Source organism: Mya arenaria, chromosome 9, assembly GCF_026914265.1.
Source record: "Mya arenaria isolate MELC-2E11 chromosome 9, ASM2691426v1".
Lineage (NCBI taxonomy): Eukaryota > Metazoa > Mollusca > Bivalvia > Myida > Myidae > Mya > Mya arenaria.
In genome coordinates this window covers 43,989,482-44,017,217 of record NC_069130.1, presented here as the reverse complement: position 1 = coordinate 44,017,217, position 27,736 = coordinate 43,989,482, and the positions used below count along the sequence as shown (strand labels likewise).

The 27,736-nt window shown below is 33.8% G+C and overlaps 1 protein-coding gene across 3 annotated transcripts in view; it reads right to left on the bottom strand.

The window, feature by feature from the left end:
* Positions 1 to 24,117, bottom strand: part of LOC128202715 (uncharacterized protein CXorf38 homolog) — a 34,078-nt gene extending 9,961 nt beyond the window's left edge. Inside the window, exons 1-4 of one of the 3 annotated variants that reach the window (XM_052903788.1) lie at positions 24,016 to 24,049; positions 23,126 to 23,158; positions 1,060 to 1,645; positions 292 to 450 (exon numbers count right to left, since the gene is read on the bottom strand). In XM_052903788.1, the coding sequence (XP_052759748.1) occupies positions 292 to 450; positions 1,060 to 1,617 (717 nt within the window). In that variant the 5' untranslated portion in view covers positions 1,618 to 1,645; positions 23,126 to 23,158; positions 24,016 to 24,049. Of the gene's footprint in view, positions 1 to 291; positions 451 to 1,059; positions 1,646 to 6,045; positions 6,134 to 23,125; positions 23,159 to 24,015 lie in introns of those variants that run through there. The other 2 variants (XM_052903790.1, XM_052903789.1) reach the window with 2 other exon arrangements.
* Between the last annotated feature and the right edge of the window lie 3,619 nt (positions 24,118 to 27,736).

Below are 27,736 nucleotides of genomic sequence, written 5' to 3'. Positions count from 1 at the left end.
CATGTAAAGTCATACCTGTTTAATCTGTTCCACGGAATGTGGTACTATGTGCCGGTATTCTAGTTCAGTTGTGTCATCTATCATGTAAAGTCATACCTGTTTAATCTGTTCCACGACATGTCATACCTAGGGTTGGTATGCTAGTTCAATTGTGGCCTCTATCATGGAAAGCCATACCTGTTTAATCTGTTTCGCGGCTTGTTGTGCCTTTGGCCAGTATGCTAGTTCAATTTTGCCATCTAAAGTCATACCTGTATAATCTGTTTAGTCCGCTAAAATGTAAATGTGTACCTTCTTAAGCTGTTCCACAGAGTGTTGTGCCTCAGGTCGGTTTGCTAGTTCAGTCTTATCCTCCAGCAGGGTGCGTAGCTTGAACAGGAAGTCCACTAGTTCTGTGTCCTTGACCCTCTGGTCATGGGAATGGCGTATGCGTCGACCAATGTCCCGAACCTTAAATGTAATGTTTGAAATAAGTATTGTCTAAAATAGCTTGTAGTTGTGGTGAAGATGGCACAAATTGAAATGCATATTATCATGCAATATGTAGTAACTATATATTCACTTTAAGACTTCTTGGTTGTTTGGATTAGAGTAACTAATCATTAATGTACAAAATAATCAAAGCAACTTCAAGTGAATACTGAAACATTCTACACTTATTATGAACATTCTTAAAAGCTGAACTCTCACAGATTGACCGTTTAGGCCACGTTTTTATGTTTTGTCTGGGAATAAGCCAATGTTTGCGTTAATGTCTGGAAACCAGTGATATAAGACTGCTGACAAATAATCTGATCTGGGTTTTTTTTCCATATTTTTTTGTTCGAAAATTAATGTTTAATGGCTTAAAATGTTAGTTAACGCTTTTAGAAAAAACGAGGTTTTTTGCTGTTTTTTAGTGAGTTATCTTATATGACCGAACTAAATGTATTGATGCCCAAATAAGCTGATTCTGGGACAAAAAATAAATAAAAGTCAAAACTGTCAATCTGTGAGAGCGCAGCTTTAAAAAGTCATCGAAATCGCATAATATGATTATAGTATGATTCATATGTATACCTCTGTTAACAAATTTGACTGTGTTGCAACGATAAACGACAGCTTGTTCTGGAAATCCTCGCAATTCATCATGACGCTGATCACGCCGTTGAAGTCACTGTCTTTGATGGAGGACACGGTTTTGTAGCCATCAGGAGGAAGGAAACACTTGGCTATCTCCCAGGGAATGGTGCTCCATTTGTCTGCATTCGTGTTCTTCCATGATGGTCCCGAAAACCTGTGATGTTGAACTATTTCATCACGGACGCCTTCACAAATCCTATTTGGACAAGGAACATACTGTTTTGAAGGGCCGTTATGAAATTTGCAGTTTTTTTTACTTGTGCATATCTTAGGAGTGGAGCACTTCAACACGTTCTCGGTGAAACATTGTACACATGTTGCCCCGCCTGGAAGACCCTTGGATGTTCTAACGTTGTTATAGATGTCCTGGTGAACGCATGTCAGCACCTCCTCCACAAAAATTTGTAAACCCTCCTTGGTGATGTTGAGGGCGAGGGCGGCCTTGATCCAGTTCTGGACCTCCTCTTCCCTCAACGAATCCCGATAAGAGGCCATTGTTTTGCCATTAGACTGTATTCAATAACTGGTAAAAGAAAAAAGTCACTGAGTATAACTTACATTATAAAAGTCCCCTTCAGATTCTTATACAATTTAAAATTACTAGCATAAATTAGAGCTGCACTCTCACAAATTTACTGTTTTGGCAACTTATTTATTTCCTTGGAATGAGCAAATTTTTGCGTAAATATCTACAAACTAGTGATATAAGACTGCTGACAAAAGATCAGATCGCAGATGTTCATATTTCCGACAAAAATTGATGTTTTATGGCTAAAGAGTTACTAACGGTTTAAGAAAAACACATTTTTTTAAACTAAACTATGAAAATCTGCGATCTGATTTTTGTAAGCAGTCGTATATCACTAGTTTCCATTCACTTTGATATAAATTGGGTCGTTCCAAGACAATTTTATTTTTTTTAAAGTTGTCAAAACGTTCAATCTGTGAGAGTGCATCTTTAAGAAAATGTTGAAATAGCCACCACATTTTTCACGACGTATTTTTTTTATTGGCCTGCTTAATATCCCTATTGCCCTCTATCTACATATTACATTACATGAACCAAGTTTTAATACTTCATTATACAGGGCAAAGATCCAGTTAAGAGATTGGTGTATTCACTGCTATAGCAGCAAAATGTATCATAGGTGCTATACATAGCAGCTTTTATAATTTTTGGATAACATTTTTGCTGTTATTATAGGACCCTTTTAAAGTGTAGTAAATTGATTCTTTATGTTGGCATGGCAACCAATAAAATAAAATGATGTGCATGATATTCGGACAGACATCCCCTACGGTGGAATCCGTAGGGGGTTAAAATTATTACATATTATACAGCATAAAATTATTTAAGTAATAACCATTGTAATGGTTCACGGTTATTATTTTTTTTACCAAAATAATCAATTTAATGCGATGCAGTTGCATAACTCTTTGTTTTGGTAAATACATACTGACATAACCCTTAAAGCTGCACTCTCACAGATTTACCAATTTTACAACATTTTCTTTTGTCTGGAAACAGCATTTTTTTGCAAACCAATGATATAAGATTGCTGACAAAAAATCGGATCGTAGATTTTTATATTTCCACTCGAAAACCAATGTTTTATGGTTAAAACCATTACTTATGGTTTAAGAAAAATGCATAAAAAATCATTTTTTGAACTTAAATATAAAAATCTATGATCCAATTTTTGTCAGCAGTCTTATATAACTGTTTTTTATGCATTTTCGCAAATATTGGCTCATTCCAAGACAACGAATAAAAAAGTTGACAAAACGTTCAATCTGTGAGAGTGCAGCTTTAAATCAGCTGAGTATTTGACATAATATTTTGTCTACTGGTTCAGCCCCTATAACAGCTGACTGCTAATTTACTTAAGTGGATGTACTGCAGATTTTAAAAATACTGTCATCCCATTGGGCAAAAATATAATTTTGACCTCTAATCGCAGGTTCGATTAGTATATACAAATTTATTTTAGCTCAATTGTGATGAAAGTTAAGCTTATAGAATCACTGCCGGGTCCGTTTCCTTGGCAGAAACCAGTACTGTGTCCATTTTGAGAGGCCATGAGAAAGTACCCCTGGTGGGGATTGAACCCCTTGGGTGAGAGGCAGGCACCTAAACCATTAGACCACTCTCACCCTGATGGGGATCAAACCCAAAACCTCTTGGATGAGAGGCAGACACCTATACCACTAGACAACTCTTACAACTATCGTGATAAATCCAATCTATGGAACCCATAGCATCATCACTCAGGTGAACGAGAATGATTAAATTGATGCTGATCCGTGGTCTAGTGGTACCGCACTTGACTATCAATCTATGGGTAGGAGGTTCGACTCCCATGCAGGCCTACAGCCTATAATATATACATGTAGTAGTATCAGCAGATAAGGTAAATGAAATTATAAAACTATGCTTCATTCACTTTTTTTCAGTACATGTGTAGATGCATTGTTATAATACAGTATTATTCATTGTATTTATAGTTATCCTTCTTACCTGATTTATATGTTTGTTGTATAACATTTACGTAAAGTTTTATTCTATAAGACTGTATGTTTCTTTGTATATGTTCTGATTATCATGTGTCTTCATATCAGAGGAAAAAGAATCTCTCCTTACTTTTCTACATGATATGTTAGAATAATTAATGCGATTGTGTTAAAAATAAGGTACAGTACAGCCTTTTAGCTCACTGTTAATATCTAAATAATCCAGGGCTTTCTCTGGCCATTTTGGGAAAAAGACCCTGGACATTTTGGGAAATTTTGCGTCATGAAAATGCCGAAATTGGGAAATTTTACAGTTAAAAGAAAAAGCTGTGTAGTCTCCTGAGAATTAGGAAATGATTTAATATTAGTTTATTTTCCCTTTAAAGGACCCAAAATGGCTGAAATATCAATCCTTTGGTTGTAAATATCTATTGCAATAAATCATGACAGATAATATTGCATACTGATCTCTGAATGTGATGAAAATCAATGATTTCCGAGATCTATATCAAAAAAACTTTACATGACATGACTTATTAGGAAGTTGCAAATGAACCAATACAGATAAAAAAGACTTTCTAAAAAAAAAAATCTTTTATTGGTATTTTTTTCTGAAGATTGGAAAAAATACCTTACATTTTGCTTTGGGAATGGGTCTGATAGTCGGATCCTTGGGTACTATAGAAAAAGCCATGTAATCATACACCAAATTGATGATTATGTGTTACTATGATTCACAGCCTATAAATAAGTATGCGCTTGGATACCAGGATGATTTTTCACAAAGCTTATGCACCAGTCAATTGTAACCACGCCCCCCCAGGTCCGGGGAATAGCGAGGACTTTGACTTTCGGTCCAGCCACCCCCGGTTAAATCCCCGCTCTGCGAGGACGAACAGATGGTAAATTCTCTGCCAAATGCCCCCGCACCTCAGGGACCCTAGTTAAGGCCCATTCCCCGCTATATTTAAAGCGAAGACAAAACCACCGCATTCACCCGGCACTGCAGGGCCACCTGAAAGGTAAAAACATGGCCCATTTCCCCGGTATACCCCCGGACCTGGGGGGCCGTGGTTACAATTGACTGTAGTCATTCTAAAATGCCGTCCAGGCTTTTTTTTAATGATGGTTAGCCTGGACGACGTTCCAGGCTAACCATCATTAAAAAAAAAAGCCTTGAGGGCATTTTAGAATGACTACAATTGACTGGTGCATTAATAATTGAAAGGCTGGTTTCTTACTATAAAACATAAATTGAACCAAAATGCAATACTTTTGTCATAGAGAATGACAATTCATATATGTATAACTACATGTATGATAAACAAGTCTAATTTCATCTATTCATCATATTTGTGCAACCGTTATGGTAGTTCTGGCTTTCATAACTTTAATGTTGATATTTATTTTTTTGATGTTTACAACACATTAAAGTTATTACGGAACCCCCATATAAAAGTCAACCAGAATCAACTAAGTAAGATGATGACTCTGCAATCACATGACCATGATGACGTCGCTGGATTCTATTTATAGCATCGGATTCACATTGTTCATTTAGTTAAAACCAATTGCAGTAAGGTTGAAAATACCTTTTGATAAGTAAAAACAATTAATTTATTCCAATTTTGTTATAAGTTATTTACTTATTATTCGAAATAGAAAAAATAACAGCAAAATAAACACTACATGTGTGAGGTCAAATGTAAGTCACATTGGTATTTTCTGAAAATCTTGTTATCACGTGATTAAATTTGAACACAACTATGACCTAGTTAAGGAATGCTTATAATCGGATTTATATATATTAAAATGATAAATTAACTATCTATAAAGCGTTTTTTGGTTTTTAAAATGTGTTTGTGAACTACATTTTACTTCATTTACCTGAGGATATAGTTATTTTGTCTGTACAATGCATACAAGTGAAATAACAGCGTGACATAAAAATGTCACGAATTCTGGTAGGGTTTGGATACGGCGTTCTCTTCAGCTAACACGTCCAAAAAGGTAATATATAACGTGTTCGCTGAAGTTCTTTAGCTACCGTTATGGATGAATGAGTACAGTAGAATCTATGCGATATAATCAGAACGTATTTTGTTAATTCTAAGCCTTTTCCTCTTTAATAACTTATCTATTATTTTCACCTCTCTAACCAGTATGTATATACATATGTAATTGTTTATTTGGAGGTCTTAATGGGATAATGACTTTCAAAGTTTGAGCAGTATACATACACGTAAAACGAAAGCAGTAAGAACATGAAAATATACGTGAAATGAAACATGATTTTCAAATATTAAACTCAATTAATATGGTTTTGCATTTCCTCAATGTCTCTGATTACACACATAATGTGATGCTGATCTGAAAAGTTGTTGAATGGTGTTAAAAAAAATCAAAACTCACATTTACGGCCGCCATTAAAGCAAATACGTGACGAACATTTAACATAGCGCATGCGCGAAAACATTTTGGGCGTCAACCGTAACAACTCTAAGTAGGCACATCAGCCGATCAAACTACAAGCCAAAGCACGCCAATGCGCTCAGTAAATAGTTCGCATCATTGTTTTGAATACACAGCTGATTTAAAGTGGCTGTTACATAGTTTTTTTTCTAAAATATCTGGGCGAATAGTGATAGAAGTGGGTCATGTATAATTTATTGACAATTTGTACTCAAATCATTTCGCCTGGAAATAGTTCCACTACATTACTACAAAACTGTTTTACTGTATCGATAAAAATAAATCCGTAAATGTTTCGAACTGAATACTGAAGTACATTGTTGCTATACATAATTAATTCAATACTTTGAACTATCGAAATATTTTAAAATATATATCATACTGTAGACTCTTTAAGTAGAATCATCAAAATATGATGTGTAAACATTCGGAACTCCTCGGCCATTTTATCGAAAACAAAGGTTGTTTTCGATAAAATGGCCGAGGAGTTCCGAATGGATGTGTAAATTGACCCAAAATGACCCGGTTTATCCAAGATGGCGGACGAATCAACACATGTCCATGGAATTTCCGATGTCAAATGGGATTTAAGGCATCACACTAGAGTTTTACAATGGATTGTTAGTGCTAAAAAGGAGAATTAAAAATAATTAATTGAATAACATCATCACCTTGTGGTCATATTGGCTGAATTTAACGCAATACAATTAATGACTGAAATACATCTGGTGAAAGGTCACCCACTACTAAAAGTAAGTTGCATTAAAACACGGAAATACAAACTTAGTGAAAATCCAAATAAAACAATGACGTCGTTTTGCTTCGTGCCATTAGTAGATGTTAATAATTGTTGCAAATATTGATGTGAAAAATAATGATAATATTAAACTCGAAACAACTTGCATCTGCGTCACAGTTGTCATCTTTCTGCATAAAACATATATTACAGTACAGTAGGGTATTTCAGATTTTCTTTAAAATTGTGATCTTAATGCACCAGTCAATTGTAACCACGGCCACCCCAGGTCCGGGGATATACGGGGAATAGCCGGTGAAATGGGTCGTGTTTATGCTTTTCAGGTGGCCCCGCATGAATGTAGGACGAAGTGAACCACTTCCTAAGTGAACCAGGACTAAGTGAACCACTTGGTGAGACAAAGTGAACCATCTATATGTTATATAGGGAATATTCTCTTAATGAAATATTATGTTTTAGAGTTTATTTTCCTGAGTATAAATGATTTAATAGATGATATGGATAAATTGTTAATCATATCAAAGTGTTTATTTATTAGAATTATGTATTTTGATATAACAATGTTTTGAAAAAAGGAAAAGAAAAATGAAAAACAAAATACCTTTTTATTTAATCCTTATAATGAATATATTATCAATACATCCTACTTTGTTGAATTTTATTCCATATATGTTCAAAAATTCTCTATGTTTGTTATTTACACCTCAGTCATGTAACAAAAACAAATAAGTATGGGTGTTTCATGACATTTCGGCTGGATCCATCTGCATTTTGCTAGCATTTTAAAGATAATCTGAGCCTATGATATAATAATAACAACAAAATACTGAATTTTTAAACACCTTAGTAATAGCCAATAATGTTGAATGCATCAAGTAATAAATATCATAATGTTTATGCATCTCTTGTATTTATGTTACTATCATAAAATAGCTACTATACTAATTGTCATGAAGCTTAAAAGTCAATTTCTAACAGCTAAATAAACATCTTTAACAGTGTAGCAAATGTGTGAAGTCTTGTATTCAAATGGCGATAATTACTAGTTATTATCACCTTTCAGGCAGTGTGCCATCACAAAATAGCCACTATATAATACATATGTGGTTCACTTGGTCCTGAAATGGTACACTAAGGAACTGGTTCACTTGTGAAATGGTTCACTTCGTCCTGCACCCGCCCCGCATTGCCGGGTGAATGCGGTGGTTTTGTCTTGTTTTAAATATAGCGGGTAATTGGCCTTACCTAGAGTCCCCGGGGTGCAGGGACTTCGGTGGGGATTTTACCAACGGTTTGTCTCCGCATGTCATGGAATTTAGCCGGTGTTGGCTGTACTGAAAGTCCAAGTCCCCGCTATTCCCAAGATCTTGGGGGGTGGGCATGGTTACAATTGACTGACCAGTGCATAGTTTGGTTCCCTTTATGCCATGTTGATCTGATTCATACCATAGTAAAATATTTTCTTCAACTGTAACAACACTTCAATATTAAACACTGCATTGCAAAATAGAAACACCAACGTTTCACATAATTTATCTTGAGCCAATATCATTGTTTAATCACACAAGTGTGTATAATTACACAAGTGTTTCATTAAACACTTAAATTCCGATCAGCTTCTGTCAACATAGCATTGCCATTTTGGACCTATCTAGCTGATGCGTGTCATCTTGAAGCTCAATATACATCAAGTCGAAAATTATAGATGTGTTCACTACGTGACGTGCCATATCAAAAATGGTAAAAAATCATTCAATGTACAATTATTTGAACTAAATAAACTTAGTGCTTGAAATGTCATTCTTGGCTAGGAGAAAAAGTTGGATGTGGACATGAAGACTCGCCAAAACAAAACTTGTCAAAGACTCTGAAGTTGCTGTTTATTTGGACTAGTCAAGTATTAAACTTTTCAACAAGATAAAGTTACTATTATAAATGATCCTGGCATTAGGACACGGAGCTAGCCTGTCTGTATTATCTGGATGGTGCTAAGCCCCTGGTGAGCCTTAAATGCCTTGATTTAAAATCTGCCACTTATTATTCTCTATCATTGACTACACATTTTTCAGGTAAAGTGTAAATTACAGTATTTTTTGTATGTTAAAATTAACAATGGTAAAAGTTAATGCATAACTTAATTGTGCATGCTGGGGATATCAATATTGTATATATGTAAATAGCTTTACGAATATTTACAGTGTTAAAATAGCCCAAAAGGGTCTTACTCAATGAAAAAATAAAAAAATAAAAATACTTGAATGTAGACAGGATTTTGACATTTTTTGGCAATTAATTAAATTCAAGGGCATAGCCAGGCTGTACTAAATGTGAGAGGCTATGGGATGGGGAATCCCTGTAACCGTAGCAGGTTAAGGGGGGGGGGGGCTGCTCCCCACGGAAAAATGGAACTAACATGTTTAGCATTGATTTGTATTTGTCGGGATTTATAGGTTCGAGACCGACGACTGAAGTTACCAAGGCTGTGTTAGCTATCTAGCACAGAGAACCAATGCTTTCTATAGCTGATCTTCCCTTTAAGGTTTTATTCTGATGTCAAAACATAGCGTAACCCTCGACTTTGGTGCCATGTTTGGCCATTTTTTTCATTTTTTTAAATTGATGTTACGCATGTGCATAAGTGTGTAATGCTGGCTACGCCCCTGAAATTGTTCTGTTGCAATTTTGGGCAAATCATTCTCATTGGTATGCCTATCAAGCATCAAACATGTATGTCTAAAAAAGATCAATAAAAACAAGCCATATTACTGAAATGTTCAAGGCCAACAGATCCCTTCAGAGAAAATCATGCATAACCCTTTTATATACATATATTCTCCCTCCAAACAGAGACCTGGTATGTTAATTTGCATATTTAATCCAGGACATCCACATACTATGAATGCACTTCCCCCTTTGGCAGAATGTTACATTAGCCTTATTCGTTATTTCAATTTATTTCTGAAGACAGCATGAACTTTTATAGAAAAGGAGTGTCAGTTATCTAGTCTGACAGCCTGTGATTTTTTTTTTCAATCAGAAGGAAATTTTGCAATTTTAACATGGCCATGTTTTGACATGCTTGCACAGTGTGTGAATTGTGATCAAAATTGTGCTTGGTTAATTTTGTGCCAATGCGTATATCTTGGACTTGACATATTTCTTAGTTACCATATGGCCTGTTCCAAAGGGTAAAGCATTTGGAAATGTCAGTTCAAACCTGACAAATATGAAATTCTTTTCCTTAATTCAATTTTGATAGTTTCAAAACACCCTCTTTTTTAAAAACATGTTTTAATAGATGTTTATGGATAAAAAGACTCTTAATTTGAACATCAACTTGTTAAGACTAAGAAATAATGAGCCCTTAAAGCTGCACTCCCACAGATTGACTATTTTAACATCTTCTTTATTTTTTGTTTTGGAAAGAGCAAATTATTGTGTAAATATGTGCAAAGGCCTAAAAAAAAAATACATTTGGTTCGGGTTACCCGACCCTACCTACGGAATAGGCGCCGACCCTACCGTTTTTATAGTCAGTTTGAAAAAAAAAAATTAAAAAAAAAAAAAAAAAAAAAAAAAAATTAAAAAATATTTCGTTTTTTTTTTAATTGCTTTTTAATATTAAGTTTAAACCTTAAATGCTTGTACAGAAGATAGCATTAACACCATTCTCCAATGATGAAAATTATATTCTTATATAAAACCTAATAAAATAAAAAAAAATAAAAAGCCTACCTACCCTACCTATTTTTTTTAAGGATGTAACCCTAACCAAACAATTATTTTTTTTAGGCCAAACCAATAATAAGATATATATCTGACAAAATATCAGATCTTAGATTTTCATATTTATGTTCAAAAATTGATGCTTAATGGCTTGAACTGATACTACCCGTGCCAAAAATAAGCACAGCTTCCTGAAAAGCGCAGCTTTAGCTAAGCTAAAGCTTTGCTTTTCAAAAAGCTGCGCTTTTTTAGCTACGCTTTTTTTTAAAGCTTAGCAAAAGCTGCGCTTTTTAAGAAAGGTTAGCAAAAGCTGCGCTTTTTTAGAAAAGCTTCACTAAAGCTATGTCTTTTTCTCTAAAAAGCTGCGCTTTCTGTTTATGAAGGTGCCTTTTTTTTAATGAAAGCTTCGCTAAAGCTGCGTTTGTTTTAAAGCTTAGCTAAAGCTGTGTCTTTTGTATATGGTAAAAGATTGCCTCTAAAAAAACCTGCGTCTTTTTCATCAAAGCTGCATCTTTTGCATCAAAGCTTTGTCTTTTTCATCAAATGCTTTGTCTTTTCAAAAATTTCTTCAAAGACAGCTTTTCAAACAAAATATTAAGCTTTTGGAGAAAAGACAAACGTTTTTTTTTGTGAAAAAAAATAATTCACTAATCCAGTTTTTGATTATTAATAACTCACTCAGCTTAATTGAAAATAAACATTAGATATGTATTTTTTTCAGAAAAGCATGTGTCTAAAATATATGCTTGTTCGATTAAATAATTGTTTTCCTTTTAAATTTCTTTAAAAATGTGTTCCATTTCTCATTATTTAAATTTGGTCTTTTTATTCTTATCCAAAGAATGACTTCAGTGAGATCAATCAATCAATCAATCAATCAACCAACCAACCAGCCAGCCAGCCAGCCAGCGAGTCAATCAATCAATCAATTAATAGACAATAATAATATTAAAAATAATAATAATAATTTATGAATCAACCAGTCAATTAAATCATAATTTCATTTTTATAATATTATACAATCCAAATAATACATTTTCCTTAAAATAATAATCAATTGCATGGTAAACTGCTTACTTAACAGAATTGATTTAACTTTGATTCCTTTTAATCAACAGAAAACTGAATTCTTTTTTAATGAGGCAGATTGTTATCAGAGATTAACCAATCAAATTTCAGCACCAAAATTCAAACAACATTAGGTCGGCCATCTTGTTTTTTGATAAAAAGATTAAACAATGTTGATGTATTTTAATGAAGTAATGCCTTTACACAAATAAAAACCATTGATAATTAAAGGGTTTTTATGAAATAAATCCATGATTTTACCATCATTAGAGCAGGTGAACATAAACTATGATGGGCTATTTAAAAAAAATGGTTAGAAAAGTTGAAAAATAGTCTAAATTTAAATCATCATTAAATACAAGGCTGTATGCCTAATTTTGATGAACAATCTTTGTAGTGTACAAAATTGGTTTTGTATAGAGAAAACAACTCATATTTACATTTTTGTCAAACTATTATCTAACTTAACATGGACTAAAAACACACAATACATGAACACTTTCAATGTCAATTTTTCTTGAAATAACCTGAGTTAACATGTTTCCCAATTATTATTTTAGTAGCTATTATGTCAGCATACATTAATTGAATGTTGAATTTACTCTGTCGCTCAAAATTTCTGAAAAATTTGATTTTTTGTACATTTTTTACCGATGAAATGTAATATTCAAAGGTATTTTTTTCATTTTCTATTTAAATTGTGCAATTAAATTTAAAAAAAAAATACATTTTCATAGAATTCAAACAATAACAAGTAACATTAACAAATACATCATAGGAGGCATTATGATTTCACTTCACACAGCAAAATTAAAAACAGTGACAATATTTTAAGAAATTGTTACACTCCTGACATATGTAGATTACAATCGTTAAATAGATTTTACTTAAAAAATTTCAGTATAAATCAAAAGACATGCAATTACAAAGTAATTGATAGCCAGTAGAACATTATAAAACAAATTTAGCATTGACACATTGCGATTTTACATAATTTGAGAAAGGTTTTTCAAAACCATACAAAAAGTCTACTGCTTCTTAATTCTTGCTCAATTTGTAAATAAATGCAAAACTCAATTGAAATAACAGTAAAGCACTACAACAGTAACACTTTTATTTCATTTAACTAATGGTATTCAGTGTAAGTTACTAAATACAACTGTTTCGAATTGTTACACTCCTGACGAAATATTTCGATTTCAAGTTACTATGTATCAAATTTCAATTTTAACCCAAAACTGAGACATAAGTGTTGGCATTGATAGTTTTCTTAGTATATCATGCTTGGAATGGCTATGATATATCATCTGCATTTGATCAGGTGTACATCCCATTGAAGGTAGCTCACTGCATTAATCTAATCGAAATATCTGAGCCATCCACTTTTAAGACATGTTCATTAGAAAGTCATATTTCACAACATGTTCATAAAATATCTGTCCTTCTATCATATATGATGATTAATATACCCGGTAATAATATAAATCTATTGCATATCAGATCTACTGTTGAATATTTATTTTACCTTTGCTACTTAAAGTCAGACTTACACTAATACAGTGGCACCGACATGACATTGGCAACACTTTATATATATTGTGGCCACAACTTAGTCAATTGTGTCACCAACTTTGTAACTTGAGGCCACAACTTAGTAACTTAATTGAGGCTGCAACTTATTAAAATGTGGCAACAATTTAGTTACTTGTGACCACAACCAAGTAACTACTATTAATTACTATGTTGTGGCCACGATTCAATAAGTCATGGCCACACGCTAGTAAACTGTGCGCTCAAGTAACTAAGTTGTGACCACAATATAAATAAAGTGATGTCACCTAGAGCTGTGTCACTGTAGAGACTTCTTCTTTCTGCATACTGTTGAATTATCAGCCACAAAATGATCCGGTACAAAAAGTAATGGCTCATACAGATTATGAATATAGTCCATACCCCAATTCTCACAGTCCCAGGTAAAGTGTCAAAAGGACATTATCATATTGATATGTCAGACAGCTCTCTGTGCTCTGTAAATTTGCCTGGGCTGCCTTTTTCGACACATTTATCTGCTGTTCTAGACATCAGTTTTGAACTTAGCAAATGGCTATTAGATACTCGTAACTGACTTCCATTTATATGCATGGTGTCTTTTTTGTTGGGCATGATTCTTGAATTGCTTTCAAGGTGTACAGCTTATCTTCCCGAGCTGCTGGTTTTGACAGTGAATGTGAGAGAGTTTAAAGCTATTTCTTATTTTCCTGTGTAATATATTGATGTTTGAAAATATTTGCTCGCAGCCCGCCTCAAAGTTGCACTTCGTTCAGTATTTGAAAGCTTTCGGATACACTTTTTTGTTAATTTGAGATCTTAATGAGGCTATTTCTAAGTAAATAGATGCTCAAAGTAACTAGATGCTCTGGGTGTTCATTGGATGATAAAGGCTACCCAGTATTGGTTGTTTATTTTTTCTGAAAATATGTTTCTAGTAAATTGCCCAGTTGCAGTGGTTTTGACGCCACAGAACCAGCATAGCTCCATGACAGATATATATGTTTTCGTCATTGTTGTCAGTACTGCTGTATTGGAGGCCTCACAATTCCTGTGTGGAAATGTCATCTGATACACTCATAACAGGGTATTTCTAGCATAGCTTTCATAAGTGCATGGCCATTCTCTGTCATTTTCAGATACACTGTGTTGTGTGTGGATAAGAAATGCAGAGTGGTACCACCAATCACCTAAGCCACCATTTCCCTAACAGACAAAAGGCTCATGGGGACAGTTCCTGCAATTTACAGCAAAGCTCTCAATTGTAGCCCTACGAACGTCAGGTAAGCGATAAATCTGGACTTCAAGATATCTCTGTACTCACTTTAAGTTTATACTTCATTTGAACAAAACTAACAATTTCAGCATCAAAATCCAGCTTTAGACCCCAGACCGAACTTTGTCTCCTTCATTAAACTTAATTTCAGATGTTCTATAAGCCACATACATGTTCACTTCTTATGACGGATTATAAATGCGTTTTCCCAGATTTACACCCTCCTCTTGCAGATACTGCCGATGGTGAAGCTTGGGTGCACCGGGCCGGTTTCCCAGCTGTGTGGAATCAACATCTCAAGCTGAACTGGGGCCGGGAATTATATAAGACTCCTTAGCAGCATAGTGAGCTTTTGCGTATTTATTTCAAGGCTCGTATACACGGCCAGACTTCTGCGCTTAAACTTTCCTTTCGTCATTTTTTAAATACTTATCTCAAGTCTTTCAATGAAATCACAACTGTGACACCTTTGGAGACTTGATTTAAATTAAGGGACCATTATGTGTAGAAAGCCTTTTGGGTGATTTGAAATCAAATTAGTAAACAGGAATCTCATGGTTCATGGTTTATAAGTGGCCTTGTGGACCTTTCATTCTTTACTTTGGTAAGAGCTGCTTAAGTATGTAAGAAGTGGGGGGGGGGTAACAGATGTGATAGTAAACAGTGTTTTATTAGGTATATTTGTTTTTATTTTATCACCATTTTGAAGGTAATGATTGTGTTAAATCAGGGATAAGTAACAAGTTTAACACAAACACTGTAACATGTTCTTTATTTCAAATAAATCTATAAATTATCCCTGGAGAATTTAGTCTCCATTTCTCAGAAAATGTAGCTGTCTAAGTGCCTATTCCATCAATGAGTATCACTGTCTTGAAATTGCTGTTGCGGTACAGTTTAAATAGCAAAAGTTTTATGGCCCTGCTTGTTTGCAACTCCTCATTTATTTTTGTACAGCGAGAAAAGTAAGGGAGTTCTAGAAATTTACGAGAAATATGGATTGTTTTTCTTGAGTTACACAGTACATAAGGAGGAAATAGTGTGACAACTCCTCATTTATTTTTGTACAGCGAGAAAAGTAAGGGAGTTCTAGAAATTTACGAGAAATATGGATTGTTTTTCATGAGTTACATAGTACATAAGGAGGAAATAGTGTGACAACTCCTCATTTTTTTCATATGTTAATTGCAGACTTTATGAACAGAAAATTCCTGTTTATTATATATTCATGTGTATAAGACTTACTTTAGAAACATGACATAAAAGAGCTCACTTTGATTAATTTTCTCAAAAAAAGATATCTTTTCTGTTAAAGTAAGAACTTTTACTGCATAGCAAGTGAATTTTTGTCTTCTGCTCATCTTTATGACATCATTATATGGAACTTCCCAAGACATATTTCCACATGGCGCAGCTCATTTATATATTTTGTTGATGGATTGTTTAGAATGGGGCAGTTTTAATTGGACATAATGTTTTAATCGCCATTTTACAGAGTGCCAGCCAGTCATTGCTGTTCTTTACATTGCTGAGGAGGACAGTCCTGCCAACATAACAGCTCGTTCAATAACAGGTAAAAAACTTGTCTCGTTTGCATTTTTGATTGCAAACAAAATTTTGTGTGCACACATTGAGATAATTAAAATTATTATACCTGATATTTATTCATCATATAGTAAAAACTCCAGGACAATATTTCCAACGATCACTTTACATTTTCAACTACTGCCAGATTTTGTTTGCTCTTTTAAGCAAACATTACATTAATTGCAAATTCTATAAGCAATTAAACAAAACTTACTACACATATGATGCAGAATGATGTTTTATTTAGTGTGCATATGATTTTCAGCTTATGGACAAGAAAACATCTAATTCAACAATCACAACAACACAATGAGATCCCTATTTTAAAGAAATAATGCCACCTTTCATTAATTCATTCTATCAATCATTCATATATATTCATTAATTCATTCATTTATTCAGTTGATACATTGAAAAACTTGACATTTCTCAAGACAAAAGAAATAAAAAGTGAGCCGCTTTCATAAAGATTTGAGCCTTTTCCCTTCATGCATTAAAAAAAACAACCTTAATACATTATAAATGTCTTAAAAACCCTAATTTATTGTTTATTTCAATAGCCAGCCTGGTTGCTGTAGCAACAGAGGAATTTTCAAGGAAAAGAACCAGGGCTGTTCAAAATGTGGTCTCGTGTGGTTTTCCATACCGGCTCTCGGCAAGGATTTCCGAGAAAGGAATATCGTCTCCAAGTAAGAAGAAATTCTAAGCATGTCTAGTTTTAATGCTTTCAAAATGCATCTGGGTACTCAATAAGATGAAATTAACCTTTGAATTGTTTAAAACTGATTGCAAAATGTCCAATAGACATATATATATATATTTCATAAAATTTGTCCTGAAAATCTTTGAATTCATGAACTTTTCTGCACATAAAAGATTGTGTATGCCTCAAATGAGTGTTTACAGGCCTTTTTCAAACTTTAACAGTAGTGGCAGACAGTTTTATTAGTGTATAACATTGCTTTTGTGTCTTGCTTGCAGATCCTGATGTGTCCATAAGCTCCAGTTAGCTGCGGCTTTTTCACCTGGCGGTAGTCCTGCAATCTGAATCCAGGAGATGTAGCTCTGAATCCAATATTTCAGAAGAATGAAGATGTTTGTCAACTCTGTAGTACTTGTTTGTGTGTAAATTATTCCAAGGGTGAGATCTATAGCATTCCAGGTGTAAATAAGCATCTTATAGACAATGGTGAAGTGCTGTACTCTGAATTTAATGCCAAATCTAGCCTTCAAAACGGATACTTAAAATAAAAAATAAATAAAATGGGCATAATAATGCTATCTCTGCATTTTCTACATCATGAAAACACTAGCAGTTGTCATGAATCTTTCAGTTTTGGTGTTTTTTTGCCATTTCCTTTGTTGCGCAATTTACCCCGGAAGCAAACAATTTGGCATATAGTGGTGTTTAGACTGTCTATAAACACATGATCACTAAATTTCTTTTGTAAAACTGAACAGTTCTGTTTTTTTCTTTGTATATAAGTGGACCAGAAAATCAAAATTTTGACAAGTTGAAGCATTTCAGTTTGGCTCTATGTCATTTTTTACATAAAACACTAAGCCGATGAAGTGGAAAAACCTTATTTTGCTTAGAAAAAAATCTTATAAGAGTAGGCAGGCCATTTTGAGGTGCTTTTCTATAGACATTATTGAAAGCTACAAGGAAAACTTTACTTGGTCAAATTATTCCAATGCATAAAGAAATAATGGCTCTTCAAAGGTTTGTGGCTTACCATTTGAGGGAAATGGCTGTTTCTGCTTTTTTTGAAAATACCACAGGTGCTAATACTTGTCTCATTCATTTAGTGTTTAAGATCCGGATGTGAATACAGAAAAAAGAGTGCTTGTGTTCAAGTATCAATACTATATTAAAGTTGAATAAAAGAGAAGAAACAGGTGGCCTTTTTGCATAGAGCTTAACATAATTTTAAACTTTATTGCAAAAACTGATAGTTTTCAGTGTAAAAATTGGAAAAATCATTGCCTGTGGAACTTTGTAAATTGGTTGTTTGTAGCCTGATACCGTCTTGACCTTAGGGTCATGTATAACTTCTCAATGTTGTAAGACAACGCAATGGTCAACCCTATGTTTTCTTGTGATTAAATTTTGTGTCTTGGACTGTTCTACAGCAGCCAGTTACTTGTTTTTCAATTGGGACTGTTTTAAAGTGAAAAGCCAGATTAGTGTCTATATGAAAAATATAGTTAAAATAACTGTGGTCTCACACCAGGTGGGGGAAAAAGCATCTACCATAGCTGCTCATGTAAGATAGGTTCTTCCCGAACCTCGCGCAGGGCGTTTTGCGGAAACTCTGTAAACCTCGTTTCTGCAAAACACCCTACGCTCGGGTCGGGATGACCCTATCTTGCACTCTTGGCCATTGAAGATACTTATAGTGTAATAAATGATATTTTACTGTTTCAAATCCATGAAATATCCTTGGGTTTTGGGTTGAAAAGAGATATGATAATCCTGTAAGTAGTATAATATGTTTCCACAATTAATATTTTTAGGGAATTTTTCTCAACCTAATGAATGATATTAAATTGTACAGCGTTATATGAGCTTAATTTGTCTTTTCTGTTTCTTTAAAATTGTTGAAAAAATTGTCAGAAGATAATTAGACAAGTATCCATTACTGCAATCATACAATCAAATATACAGGGACACTGGGCATATAATATAATTAAACCCTGTTTAGGGGCACGAGGCAAACAGAGTTACTTTCAAACGTTAAAGCTGCACTCTCACACTTTGGACGTTTTGACAACTTTTTTCATTTTATGTCTTGGATTGGAACCATCCAATTTTTGCGAAAAATTAAATCGCAGATTTTTCAATTAAGTTAAAACATTGATGTTTTATGCACTTTTCTTAAACCGTTAGTAACATTAATTTTTGAACTGAAATATGAAATCTGATCTTTTGTCAGCAATCTTTTATCATTGGTTTGAAGATAATTATGCAAAAACTTGCTCATTCCAAGACAACAAAAAAAGTTGTGAAAACGGTATATCTGTGAGAGTGCAGCTCTAAATGTTTAATTGCTTGATTTAACTACTGTATTAGAAATTACAGGGGTTGGGGCATATTTTTAGTGTTTTTATTTCTTTTTTGTGATTCATCAGTCACACTTTATTCCTCAGGGCACAATTTACAAATAGACAAAACTGGAAAATGGTCATATCAAAAGGTCAAAGATAATGCAAGTTGAACAATCATTTTGTTCATGGCTTGTATTTTTGGTATATTTTGTTGCATATGCTATAGAAAAGTTGAAAGTTAAAAATAAATTCATAGTTGAAATGATGACTTTGAATGGTATTGTCAGATGAGAAACGGCACTATTAAGAAATAGATATAATGGTACTTTATTTAGTTTAATCAATTTTAGATATTGTATGAAAATTATTATCTTGTTTAGTACATGAGACATTTTAAACAGTTATTGACAATATAACACTGTGTATATGAAGCTTTAGATCAGCACTTAAAGCTGCACTCTTACAGATTGTCAGCTTAGACACAAAATTGTCTCAAAATCGGCTGATTTAGTTATCCTTTAATTCAGTCATATTAGATAATTCACAATAGAACCAATCAAAAATGTTTGGTAAAACTGCCGAAAAGTTAATTTACATTAAATTGTTCGTTATGCTTATAGCCATAAAACATCGTGTTTTTTTTTAACATAAATATGATAAACTGCAATCTGATCTTTTTTCAGCAGTCTTATATCACTTAAAATTGGGTCTAGACATTTCTGCAAAAAATACTCCATTTATAGACAAACAATAAAAGAGTACCGGTAGTCAAAACGATCAATCGGTGAGATTGCAGCTTTAAATACACCTTTTAGGTTACACACCACCATTGTTATTCCCTATATAATTCAATGTAAACTTATAATTTTAAAACAACATTTAAAGGCATTTCGAGCGAATGCAGGCTATGATAACCATATATATTTTTAAAGTACAAGCTTTAAATTACCTTTTAAGCCAATAAAAAGGGGGGTCAAGTTTTTCCTAAGAAAAATCACTCCACTTGAAAATCAAACTCTAAAAATTGCACCATCCGCCATGACGGTTCTTCCAAAATGACCTTCCAACTATAGGGCAGCGGTTTATGCTTTAATCTCTACTCTAAATGATAAAGCAAGCAAGAATAGATGCTAAAGGTATAAAAGTTTCAGGAATAATGATAGTTTTGATTTACAGTGTATTGAGCATGTGAATACATGTCTATCAATCATAAGAACTTTTTTTTTATTGAGAATTTTCCACACAACGGAAGTACATATGACGTAATGGTGACGTCATTCCTTTTAAGACCGCTGTAAAATTCCAATGGTTTGCCTAAATCTTTAAAGCTAGCATACTGTTTTATTGACAACCATACTTATTGTTTAAAAGTGTCATGATATCTTTGTACAATGTTTTTATATAATTCATTAAAGAAGTCAAAACAAATTTGTTTATCTTGTAATTTGTTTTCTATTATTTAAATGACCAAGACAAAAATGGGAACGTTAGTGCTAGTTCTTTTACTATTAACATCCCATGAAGTTTCTATTGGTTTAGCAGCAAGGAGGTGTCATTTAAACCAAATAATACATTCATATGCACATTATACAGGCGTGTAGCCGCCTATACGTGAATGCGGCTGAATCCACATGATTCTGACAAAAAAATCAACCAAAGTTGCAGTATGCGAACTTGACTACATGAATCTAAAACTGGTTACTGCCAGTACTAAATAATGCACATCGGAACGCCCAGAATGCACTAGATTGCACCATGGTTTTCAAATTTTTCTGAGGGGGCATGCCCCTGAACCCCCCCCCCCGCACATTTTTATGAATCCACATGAATAGAGGGGTAGCTACGCCCCTGACATAATTGAAACCACAGTGTGGCTAAACAACACTTGTATGTTTATCTTGCGCAGTGATCTCCCATGGAAATGCAATCGTCAAAGAATCTGAAGGGGCTGTTTATATGGACTAGATTTGAAATGCACCAAGTGTTTAAAAAAGTTGATTTCAGTCACGAAGAGAATCAACCATACCCCACACTTGTTGGAGTAAGATGAAATGTCTACTTTCCGCGAGAAAGAAAGTACATTGAAAATATTCATTTGATTCAATTGACTTTATCTTTTTATAAATATGTTGAAATACATAAAATACGTTATTTGTTATAATTGTTTACCCATGTTGAATTTTATTTGGCAAATTTATAAGAGATTTATATATAAAGAAACTCAGCCGCTAAAGAGGATATGATTATGACATACTTTTTTAAATCTTTCGAACATAAGTTTTTGAATGAATAAAAGCGAAGCGTTAAGGGTTTTGAAAATGCATCTTTTACTTGGATTTTATAGATTGTTATTACGAAATAAAGTATGGCGAATCAAACGAAGTGTTAAAGCTAAGCTATTGATGGCTGAAACCCTTCAATAAATGTTGATATGTGCTAAAATATAGTCTTTGAAGTCCAAAATTTTGAAATGCGTTACTTACCCGATTCAACAAAAGGCTGTTGCACAATCAGTTGATTGACCTAATCACGTGATAAACCAATAACTTCCATTAAGATTAAAATATTCAACACTTTAGTATGAGTCCCTGTGGGCGAGTGGATAAGCGATCCGTTTTTTATTCTATGTGTTATCTGCACCCCCATGTGCTTGCTCCCAACTTTAACAAGATTAATTTTTAATACTTTAATCATTTTTTAAAAATGCAATTGAAGTATAAAAGAAAATCAACCTGGTTACTATTGTTTCTGCAATTTCAGTACCAAGGAGTAAAATAAATATACATGTAAGTGTTTTCAGATGCATTACGAGAAAAAATATGCTTCAAGCATATTTTATGCTGCTAAAACATGAGAGAGTCTCTTTAAACGGAAAAGTGTAGGCAGTTACTCAGTCAGTCAGATGATGATAAATATAATGCATAGCATCATCGCTCTGGAGTACGAGAACGTTGTATACAGAGTATGTTTTTACGGAGCATGCGTCTGTTTATTTCGATGTCATAAAAGGTTTAAACTGTTTAAAGGAACTACAACATTATGAAACAACAAATCTGATTACAGATATCAGTGGCAGATCCAGGAATTGACTTAGGAAGGGGTACGTTAAACTCATGGGCTTTATATTTCCACATCTGCCCCTCCCTCAGAACAGAAATTGAATGGCTTAAAATGTTGGACCGGGGTGGGGGTTAGACTCCCCTAATTTATAGTCCGAAATAGTGCATTTTTATCTTAATATTGTATTTTTTCCATATATTGACTGAGAACGTATTATAAACGGACGATTCAAAGGGGTGGGGGGCGCGCGCGCTGGGACCGACCCCCCCCCCTGAATCTGCAATTGAGTACATGCATTAAAACCGTCTCCGTAGCCTATTGGTTAAGGCGTTCTATACCCTTCATTAAATTGACTTAATACTTCACACAATTGTTCAGGACCATCAGCCAATGAGGTTACATAACTCCATATCCTTAATACAAGTTATGGCCCCTGATTGACTGGTTTTAGGCAAGAAAAATTTAAGCGGAAGTTGGGATTTTAATAAAAAAACTTCCATGGGTCACAATGAACCCAATGAACAATGTTCTTTAATCATGATCTAACTGTTCAAGCGTTAGCAGACACATTCGTGTGCAGACGAAACTTTTATTGTTTTTACAAGCACAGAACTTGTATTTAGCATTTACAGTTTCTATATAATTCAACTGAAAGTTCTATTTAACCATAATATATCAAATATTAAGTCACCATTCACTAGCGGATTGAGAAGGGGGCGCAGTCGCTCCCTTTAAAATCGTCCAAGTTTACTTTTTGTTTCAATATATGAGAAAAAAATAATAAAATGCGCACATAATGCATCATTTTCGACTACAAATTGTTAAAAATTTCTTGATTGAGTAACCCTCAATCCTCCTGCAAACGCCCCTAAGTAACGCCCCCTTCTAACGACAGTTCCTGGATCCGCCCCTGGCCATTATATATTTTGTTTATCAAACGGTACACATACCAAGTGACTGAAGCTGAATATCATGAGCCTTCACTGTCAAAAGTAAGATATATATAATTTGTCCCCCTAATGCCATTAAATATGGATGGTCCCCTTAATGCCTCAAAAATAATATAATATATACACTGGTCTCCATAAACCCTTCGACATATATACCTGTCCCCTTAAAACCTGCAACATACTTACAAATTATTAAGGAGACCGCAAATTACGTATATTTTTTGTTAATTAATTTAAGAAGCCTAAATCTTGTACACATAATAAATGATCATTTCAATACTAAATTATCAACAACAAAAAAACAAAATAAAGTATAAAACAAAAAATATACAAATTGTCTCCTTAATGCCGTAAAATATATACGGTCTCCTTAATGATATATATATATATATATATATATATATATATATATATATATATATATATATATATATATTTGTATATATATATATATGCACGCTCCAGAGTACCCTGGCGTACCTTTCGCGATTTTGCGTTGTCTATGTATCAGCCAATGTGGTTGTTTTCTAATTCAGTTAGATGGCGCTCACTCCGCCCATTCTTATTCATTAAGAATTTACTTCATTTTATCTAACTAATACTTAGAGCTTTGTGCTTAATTAACGACTGCTTCATTTCTTTCTCACGATCACGTAGATTAAACGCAATACTGCGATTTTTCAATTCCGTGAATCGCGTTAGAAAACTGTCAACATAGTCTAAATTACCTAAAAAAATCCTGGGTTAGTTTTTGTAAAAATAATGTTCGTTATCTGAAAATTTCTCAAAAGCAGTACCGTTCGCGTACATGTCTGCAAGAAGACTTGAGTTATTTTGTTTTCGAGTTTATCGCTTTCATTGAAAGACCACAAAAGAAACTATAAACTTACTTTATTATGCAGTTTTCCGCTTATTCCAACAGTCAACTCATTTAAGCACCGTTTGTCTAACGTACCAGCCAGCTATGGTAGCCTCCGCAGATAGATCAGAGACAAATATACCCGGGCAAGTTAAATAGTAAGCGGTAGATTGCATGGCTCGTTGAACAACCTCGTTTCGAAAGACGATATAAAGGATGTTCACGCCACCTTATATGCAAACAGCCCACGTTCGTCCTTGACACAGATGCAGATCACGTTCTGTTATAATGTTAGTAACATTGCAAACTTAAATTTCTAAATAAACTCTTATACAGCAAAATTACAAAATCGTTGACATCGACCTATTTCCACAGTTTCCATAAGGTAGACGATATTCTTTACGAAAGTCAGCAAAAAACGGCGTCTGTTTAGATCCATTGTCAAAACTCAATGGATTTCGCTGTTTTTCTTCCTTTCTCCATTAAGATTCACCTGTTTTATACAAGTGTAATGAATATAATTATTGATATTACTACCTTAATGCTTCTCTCAATAAATTAATGTCCGTATTAAATGAAATGCAAAACTGTTCTAACAAGCGGCAAAGAAGTTCGAAACGACCTTAGTCATTATAAATGAACAGGTTTTTACTTTGATTTGCGTCATTTACAAAGATGATCTTGTTTTATCTATAATACACGAATATACTTTTTGTGACCTTTAGTTTCATGATGTCAGCTTTTTTATCAAATATAATAAAACATGTAACTCGAATCAACTCGGTTGTCTTTTTCACTACTATGTCCAAACAAGCTTAAAAGCAAATGTATATGCTTCGGATTTAAAACTTTATGCACAAGAAGGAGACACATTTAAAAATAAAAATAAATCGCAAGATATAGTGAATATTATTCAGTAATAATCATTATGATATTTCTTGTTTTATGACTAACGGAAAATATAAGTATACTATGTACGGTTACATTTGGAGGGTTGAAATAGTCTACCAAAAGGTCCCTTGTTATCTAACAATTGCAAAACAATTAATAATTTGAGCAGCATGAAGGGAAAATGTCAGTATTTTGGATTTCTTTAATTGTCTTTATAATCTCCCAGTTATGAGAAACATAATTGGTGTGAAATATATAGAAAACAGCGTTATTACACTACTGTCGATATGTGCAGATTGTCGGAGGTCATGGCGGATAGCAACGGCGACTCGTAAGCCCCGCCTTATCTGGACGCTGATTGATCAGTCGGACATCGACCAGTTAGTTTGCCTCACAGGCTGCGTCATGTTAATTTGTTGATACGATTTACTTTGATATTTTATGAAACTCATAATGTAAACTTCATGAATATGATGTTTCTGATGTCACAGGTTTTATAATTAGCATAGAAATCAAAAACATATCGTCGTAAATCTGCAGGTATCGGGGTTTATTATCGACAATATTGCCACAAAATCAGATATGTTTTGTGGATAAAATCTCAGTTTAAAAATGACAATGGTCGAAGTAGTTTTGTCTATCTATACTTCCCCAGAATCGTCAATATTTTATTAACCATGAGGAATTGTTGACTTTTGAAATTTACCCTGATGCGAAACAATTATGATCAATTGATTTTGGCCGGAGAATGCATTAGCCACATCTCGAACTTAAACGTATTATTGTAGATCCCAGTGTTTTTGATTGGATGATGATTCAATAAATACAGTTTATCATGAGCAAACAAACTTAAATATCAGTAGAGTATCACAAGACAAAGGCGTCCATCTCATTGACCGAAATATATAAGATATTTGTAAAAAAAATGTTATGCATATTTACGCATGAACACATTACAGAACATTACAGATAACCACGCCCCTACCAAAACATATTGGCAGTTGTAATAGAAAAAAGCAACGTTTATCACTTATCGAATGGACTCAGTCTCTCTCAAAACATAACACTAATGACTTACACATCTTAAATGGAAGATATTCTTCCGACAAAAGCATAGGTCAATTCACATTTCGGGACACCTCGGTTATAGACTATATAACTTTTCTCTTGAGACATGCTAAAATATCTTAATACGTTCGATTATTTGTGATGTTGACAGACCATTTCTGACGGGGGCAAAATAATACACATAACATGTTAATTTTAGCTGCCGATCTCATCCAAAATGGCAAAATAGTAAAAAGGCAATTGGAGTTCCTAACTATTATTGATACAAACAGTCTGCAAGATATAAATAGTTTGGTCTCAATCGTTCATTTGCATAAAATCCCTGATTTAACAGACAATGATGCAATATTAAACTCCCCTTTTACCGAAAGTAAAATAAAATATGATAATGAATTGCAATGATGGTAAAGCATCTAGCGAAATATGTAATGAATACATTCAACACTTACTCTTACCTAAATATACTAAACTTTTCAACCTGATATTTGATTCTGGAGTGGTATTCGAACATTGGACAACTGGCTACTAGATCCCGCAAGCTACCGACTATTCACTATATTAAGTTATCTTTAGTTATTCAACGCAATCCTAAACGTGCGACTCACAAAGTTTAGTGTTCAGCACCAAGTCATCAATAACAGCTGGATTCACTACTACCGATCATGTATTTCCGTTGAATTATTTGATAACCTTATTCGTTGAGTACGGGATTGTTAAAATTCAGTATAAACAAATCAGCCCTCTACATCTTGTTCGAGCCAACGAGGAATTCGAGCCAAGCGAGTTCGAGCCAAGGGGGTTTGTCTGTATTGACTTCATAATCAAAGAAACACCAGCGAACGTTCAAATACTGGTACTGCTCTTTGCAGATTTTACTAAAGTACTGGCCGAACACATTTTGACTTTCAAATACTTTGAAATACTTTTTTTTGAAAGTGAGTGTGCATTATAGAAACTTTAAGTTAATACCGCAAAAACCAAAGTTATTGTTTTGGAATCGTATCATAAAGGTCGAGCATATGCAGTTTGAGCCTTACTTTAAATTGATCCCCTCAAGAAAAGCCATATCCTTTTGTAGATTAAGAAATATGAACATAAAATTTCCCATTGAAAGAGGTCGCTTGAATAATACTTATTAGGAAGAAAAATATTGTACTTTATGTGACTAAAGAGATTTGGGAGATCGTTTCCACTACCTCCTTGTATGTAGCTACTTTAATGAACAACACTAAAAGTACATTAATGAATAATTTCGTACGCATCCAGATATACACTTTGACGAATTTCTAATTGGCCACCATATAAACTATGATGCAATGCGACATATTTAATTAAAAAATCTAAATTTTGGTCATTTTTGTATTCTTCACACCAATGTATCAATTTACACAAAGAAAATACGTATTCATATACAAAATCATCCATACGGAACGGTAGATACGAAAATAGCCTATGTGCCCGAGTTCCTCGTGCACGGCATGGTAGTTGTCGTATATGGTAAGAATGTATTCTTCGTCGATTGTCTTTTATGAAAAATGTTAAATATGGCGTGAATGAGCATTGCAGAACGCGCTCAAGCCGTCGGAATTATTCGTTATAAAAGTTGAAATATGTGTTATTAATTGTTGTTAAGTGCAAAGTATTGACAGAAACATGTTTTTTTTAAATTAATTTGTAGGTGATTCTTATTTCGTGAAACAGTCGTAAACAATTACAATGATGGTCAACCATTTAATACCTGTGTCATATCGGACTGACCAATCATACTATAAAATCCACTGTATTTTATTAAC